The sequence below is a fragment of the Columba livia genome, unplaced genomic scaffold (assembly GCF_036013475.1).
Source record: "Columba livia isolate bColLiv1 breed racing homer unplaced genomic scaffold, bColLiv1.pat.W.v2 Scaffold_135, whole genome shotgun sequence".
Lineage (NCBI taxonomy): Eukaryota > Metazoa > Chordata > Aves > Columbiformes > Columbidae > Columba > Columba livia.
In genome coordinates, this window is record NW_027043031.1 from 189130 (window position 1) to 195605 (window position 6476).

A 6476-nucleotide genomic window follows, 5' to 3' on the forward strand; every position below is an offset into this window, starting at 1 on the left:
GGCTCTGTGCAGCATTTTCCTAGAGGCTTCAAGTCTGGTGTTGATGATTAGGGAGATTTCAGGAACATCCAAACAGAGAGCATTTGCATAATAAATAGCAATAAAGCCAAATTTCTTCTATTCCCTTCCCTGCTCGCCCTTCCCTCCCTTTCCAGAACAGGTGGTAACAGCAGATTCCAGTTCGTATCCGTATGGAGTGTCTCCTGATAAAGACTGAATATGTCAGAAAAGTGGGTGCCTGAATCACCATGTGAATCAGAATTAAGAGGAGTCAGACACCTCTGGACCAAGAGGTGGGTGTCTCTGGCAATCTCAGGTGCCACAGCACAGCGATACTTGTGTTCAGGGAGCTGGTCAAGTGACCCATCTCCTGTTCTGTAATGCTACCTCTCTGAGAAGACAACAGGAGATTGACTGATGTCAGAGCCGATTTCAGCTGCTCCAAGATGGACCCACTCCTTGCCAAATCTGAGCCACTCAGTGATGCTGGCAGCACCTCTGGGATATTGTATTTGAGAAAGGGTAAAAAACGCTGCACAACAGCAGGTGGGAGAGAGGAGGGAGGAGATGGGAGAGAAAAGCACTGCAGACACCAAGGTCATATCCCACAGGACCCAAGCAGGTCCCTCAGCAGGCCAAATCCTGCTCTCCTGAAATCCTGCTCTTGGCCTTGTTCTCATCTCCCAGGAGCCTCAGCTCCACTTTCCATCCCTGACTGTTCCATCCTGACCAACTCTTTCTGGTTTGTAAGTGTGAAGTCCCACAGGGCACCTCACCCCACTGACTCCTCAGTCACCCGTGTCAGGAAGATGTTGTCAATGGGCTCCAAACCCTCCTGGATGGCTGGGACCATGCAGATATTGGGATATCTCAGGTCTGCCATGAGGACACGGCCCTGGAAACATGAGGCTTCTTTCATTTGTCTGAAGGAGGCCTCATCTCATTCCTCTTCCTCATCAGTGAGTCTGTAGCTGATGTTCAATCACCACAACATTGCCCATGTTGTTCTGCCCTCTCATGCTGACTCCTCAACCTTCAGCTGACATTGTCTGTCCCCAGGCAGAGCTCCACGCATTCCTGCTGGTCTCTCATATGAAGGGAAACTTCCCCTCCAAGCCCAGACCTCTGGCATTATGAGTATCAGACGCCCAAGGCCCCAGTTTCTCCAGAAGATGGTATTTGTAGTGCCCTTAAACTCCACATCCTGGTATCTTGGGAGAGACACCCTTATCAGGATAAGCCGTCTGCATGCAAACATTATGAGCTGAACAAATGGAGCTTCAGTCAAGGGAGAGTGCAGACCTTATGAAAATCTGGTGTTCGCCCATCAGAAAGCTCTAAAGACTTAAAAAGGGAAGTGACCAGTTCTGTATCGGGGCAGGAGAACAACCCCATCCATCAGGACAGAGCAGGACCTGACACGCTGAGCAGTGACCCTGAGGAGAAGGGCCTGGGCACTACAAGGTCCCCACACCAGCCCGTGGTGCACGCTCACCATGAACAAGGCAGCTGCACACGGGGCTGCATGAGGAGGAGCGTGGGGACCCAGACACCTGCAGTTCTCATCCCATTCGGTTCAGCACTGGTGTGACCCACACACACGGGTGTGTGCCAGTGTGCGGCTTCCCAGTTTGGAGCAGCAGGGAGGAACTGGAGAGTGCAGGGCTGTGCCAAGGCAGGTTCAGCACCTTGTGCACATGGTGTGGGGTGCTGAGGGACCTGGGCTGCTTTGGCCCCGCAGCGCTGGGGAGGCTGCAGCAGTGCAGGAGTAGCCTGAGAGTGCTTGAAGGGCGGTTTCAGAGATGGTGGAGGTTTCTGCATAGTGGGAAAGAGCTTGAGAAAGAAATAATGGCCCAAAGTGCAGCTGGGGAGGTCCAGGCTGGACATGAGCAGAAAGGAACGTGATGGAAGGGCAGTGCTGTGGGGGAGCAGGTCAGCAGAGGGAGTCTGCATCAGCCCAAGGCTTTGTGCTTCAAGGACCAGCTGGGGAGGATGGAGAGATCTCAGCAAAGGAAGGAAGATGCTCAGACTTGTCCCGCTGATTAATGAAACACATCCAGGTTTACTGACCATCAGAGATACCTTTACTTTGCTTTTCCTGAACTGCCATCTCAGCCTCCAGTTTTCTGCTCTAACTGACCGTGGGGTCAGTTCCTCACTAGTGTTTCTCAGTGGGACTGATTAACATTACAAGAAACTTTGGAGTCTGAATCTAACTTTGAATTCTTGAGAAGTTTCTTCAACTCCTCCAGGGTCTGAGGTCCATGGACTCAGCACCAAACCCACCAGAGGGGTCATTAAAGCACCTTGGGCTGCTCCTGTGCTGCTGAGCTGGGCTGGGCTCCTGGGACACAGGGAGCTCATGGCAGCGGCAGCGCTGCAGAGAGACAGCTCTGCCCAGGAGCAGCTCCTCTGCACACGCAGCAGGGCTGAGGGCTCTGCCTGGGGATCTCGGGAGACGAGCAAGGCACAGAGAGATTAAAGGTGGTCAGGACTGGGAGGATGACTGAGAGCTCACTGGAGGAGAAACCTTTGCAGCCCTCGCCATGGTAAGTCTCTGGGTGCAGGGCAGTGCAGCTGTAGCTCCTGGAGGCATCTCCTGAAACTGGCACAGGCACAGCTTGTGGGGTCTGTAAGGACGGGGCTCTTGTCCGGCCATGTTGAACAGCTGTGAAGCCGGGTGAGCACCCAGGGGTGCCCAGGGCTGTCCTGCAGAGCAGGGTCCCTGCACCCCAGGGCTGTGCCGGGCAGGGACTCTGCCGCCTGCCAGGGTCAGCGCTCAGCCTGCCCGGGAGATCCCATGGCAGCAGCTGTGGGTGGAAGGAGCGACCCCCGGCAGGGCAGGCAGGGAGCTTGTGGGGTTGAAGGGGGCTGTGTGGGTCAGGGCTGCTCAGAGCTCCAGATCCCCCCACAGACATGGCAGAGGGTCCTTCTGAACAACAACATCAATACAGGAACCTCTGCAAGGGAAGGAGTCTGTGCTGTCAGTTTTTCACTCTTGGTCGGCTGGGTGTGCAGTGGGAGGTGGGGATTTATTTCTCTCTTTGGAGAAGACACTGAGAGAGGGAGAGGGAGAGGGAGAGGGAGAGGGAGAGGGAGAGGGAGAGGGAGCTCCTACCAGATATGCCAGGGACGGGATTTAGGAACCCCCCTGCCATCCCCTGCAGTGCAGACACATTTCCCAGTGCAACCCCTGGTCTCCTCTCCTCCCCAGCAGACCCTCTGCCCCAAAGCCATGGGGTCCAGGTCACGAGTCTCCACCTCAGCAGCTGGACCTCCAGGTGAAGGGTTCCTGGAACGGGGTACTCAAAAAAGGTGCTAAAAGTACTTGCTCTCCAGTGTCATCATGTGAGTGGCAGCAGCACAGCCGGGTCAGGAGAAGGTTCCACAGCATGCCCATCTGCCTTTCTGTCCTTGCTTTATCTTCTGGTAGCACTGCAGTGTCCTTCCCTGTTTCTCCACCTGTTTCTGGTGCTCTTGCTCTCTGGGGTTGGTGTGCGAGTGTCGGTCACTTATTGTTCTGACACCAACTCAGGGGGGTCTTGCCCCAGAGCTGTGTTGATGGAAACCAGATGACCAAGCTGCATTTTAAACTGTGATGAACTGTTTTTCCCACTTCATAGACAAAGAGAATGAGCTGAAACATCCCTCCATCAGGGAAGGGGTTTTCCATGAGAAACAACATATTTTCCCCAGAGAAGTCTCCCCTAACTTGTCACTGTCTTTCCTCCTTGCACAGGTCCTCATGCCCACAGGCAGCCAATGTCCAACAGCAGCTCCATCACCCAGTTCCTCCTCCTGCCATTCACAGACACACGGGAGCTGCAGCTCTTGCACTTCTGGCTCTTCCTGGGCATCTACCTGGCTGCCCTCCTGGGCAACGGCCTCATCATCACCACCATAGCCTGGGACCAGCACCTCCACACCCCCATGTACTTCTTCCTGCTCAACCTCGCCCTCCTCGACCTGGGCTCCATCTCCACCATTGTCCCCAAATCCATGTCAAATTCCCTCTGGGACACCAGGGCCATTTCCTATTCAGGTTGTGCTGCGCAGGTCTTTCTGTTTTTGTTTTTCATTTCAGCAGAGTTTTATCTCCTCACCATCATGTCGTACGACCGCTACGTTGCCATCTGCAAACCCCTGCACTACGGGACCCTCCTGGGCAGCAGAGCTTGTGTCCACATGGCAGCAGCTGCCTGGGCCACTGGGTTTCTCAATGCTCTGCTCTACACGGCCAATACATTTTCACTGCCCCTGTGCAAGGGCAATGCCCTGGGCCAGTTCTTTTGTGAAATCCCCCACATCCTCAAGCTCTCCTGCTCACACTCCTACCTCAGGGAACTTGGGCTTATCGTGGTTAGTGCCTGTTTAGCATTTGCGTGTTTTGTGTTCATAGTGGTGTCCTATGTGCAGATCTTGAGGGCCGTGCTGAGGATCCCCTCTGAGCAGGGACGGCACAAAGCCTTTTCCACCTGCCTCCCTCACCTGGCCGTGGTCTCCCTGTTTGTCAGCACTGCCATGTTTGCCTACCTGAAACCCTCATCCATTTCCTCCCCATCCCTGGATCTGGTGGTGTCAGTTCTGTACTCAGTGGTGCCTCCAGCAGTGAACCCCCTCATCTACAGCATGAGGAACAGGGAACTCAAGGAGTCTATAAGGAAAGTGATGAATGTTTGCTTTTCAAAAGCAGTAATGAACTGACCTCCTGCTTCTGCATGTCACTTGTAATATAACTCATACCAGTTCAACCTGAGTTTTGTACGTTGTTTTTTTTTTTTCTTTGGTTTTAGGTATTCTTTCTTGTATTAATGCTACCCACAACCAAAATTATTTTTCATCTTATATCTGTGTCCATATCTACCTGTCTGGTGTGACCCGTTGTCTTTTTCTAAATAAGGAGCTGTACTCTCTGTGTGTATAAATGAAATAAAGGACCCCGCACTGACTTGTTTGCCCAGAATCCTCTCTCTGGGATCTCTGGGGCTGCAGGAGCCATGTCTGTGTGCTGAGGGGGACTGAGCAGGACCCACCCTGAGCTGGGTCTTCCTCCCACCCTGACCAATGTGAATCTGTGGACTCAACCCATGGCCCTGGGCACCACAGCCCACTTGCTCTGCAGTTCGGAGCTGTATGGAGCGTGGGAAGGGGGGCAGGAACAGCTGGCCAGGTCAGCATAGCTCAGCTCTCTTGGGAAAGGGCTCTGTGGGGAGACGGGATGTTCCAGGAGAAGAGTGGGGCACTGTATGTGTGCAGGAAAGACATGGAAAGAGAAACCCTTTGCTGCAGGTGGCAGCTTGGGGCAGGCAGCCCTGGCACTGGGGCAGCAGCTTCTCATGTTTAGTGTTGTTTTTTTTTTTTTTTTCGAGGGATGTTTTGTGTTCATCGTGGTGTCCTATGTGCAGATCTTCAGGGCCGTGCTGAGGATCCCCTCTGAGCAGGGACGGCACAAAGCCTTTTCCACCTGCCTCCCTCACCTGGCCGTGGTCTCCCTGTTTCTCAGCACTGCCTTGTTTCCCTACCTGAAGCCCCCCTCCATGTCCTCCCCATCCCTGGACCTGGTGGTGTCAGTTCTGTACTCGGTGGTGCCTCCAGCAGTGAACCCCCTCATCTACAGCATGAGGAACCAGGAGATGAAAGTGTCCCTGAAGAAGCTGATTCAGTCATTTTTCTGTCGGCAACAATAAGTTACCCATGTCTCTTTAGAAGTGATTTCCAGTTCATCTCAGGAACCTCCTGTGCATTGTGCATTTTATCTGTGATAACCATGTTTGTCAAGGAATTTCTTCACCCACGGCACTTCTCCAGAGCAGTGACTCAGAGGCCTGTCTACCTCTTTCTGGGGCCCTGGTACAGCTGATGTCCTGTGTCACTTCTCTGTAATACAGGTGTGGACCCATTTTGAAATCACTGTATTTCTGAAATTGGGGCCATCTTTTTGAAACACCCCACAAAAGGGGATTTCCTCAGTCTCAATATTTGGAGCTTGGGCTCTTCTTCCAAAGCTGTGGTCAGCCTGAATAAATTTCCCCCACAAGGCCATGCTGCCGTACTTGTGTTTTTCATGGCTCAGGGGAGGACTTGGGGCACCATGTTACGTCATGGTGCTGGTTTGAGTGTCCATCTGTGGGTGCTCATTGTTCCTGGAGATGGTGAAGGACCTTCAGTGATCTGCCTTGGACTGTCTCGCTGTGGTTTCCAGGCACCACAGCCTGCTCCCTGTGCTCTGTGCTTCAACAGGAGAATGAATGACCCACAGAACCCTGTCTCTGCATTCCAAAGCTCAGGGCAGGCTGCTCTGTCACTGCGGTAGCAGGAGCAGCATGAAGAGCTCCTGGCCAGGAGTCGTGTGCTGGTGAGAGGGGCTGGCACAGGAGGGCTGACACCAACGGGTGTAAAGGACCTCTTGGAAACAAGAGCAGGGGACAAAGCGGGGCTGGCCTTGCTTCCATCATGCCATGGCTGGCCCCAGGCCT

At 53.6% G+C, this 6476-nt stretch overlaps 1 protein-coding gene across 1 annotated transcript; it reads left to right on the forward strand.

Annotated features, from left to right (window-relative positions):
* Positions 1-4137: 4137 nt before the first annotated feature.
* On the forward strand, positions 4138-4929 carry LOC135577759 (olfactory receptor 14J1-like; the record flags this gene model as incomplete). Its single annotated transcript, XM_065047880.1, has 1 exon — positions 4138-4929. A coding segment is annotated over one exon (567 nt), but the record flags the coding sequence as incomplete, so codon positions are not given.
* Positions 4930-6476: the final 1547 nt, after the last annotated feature.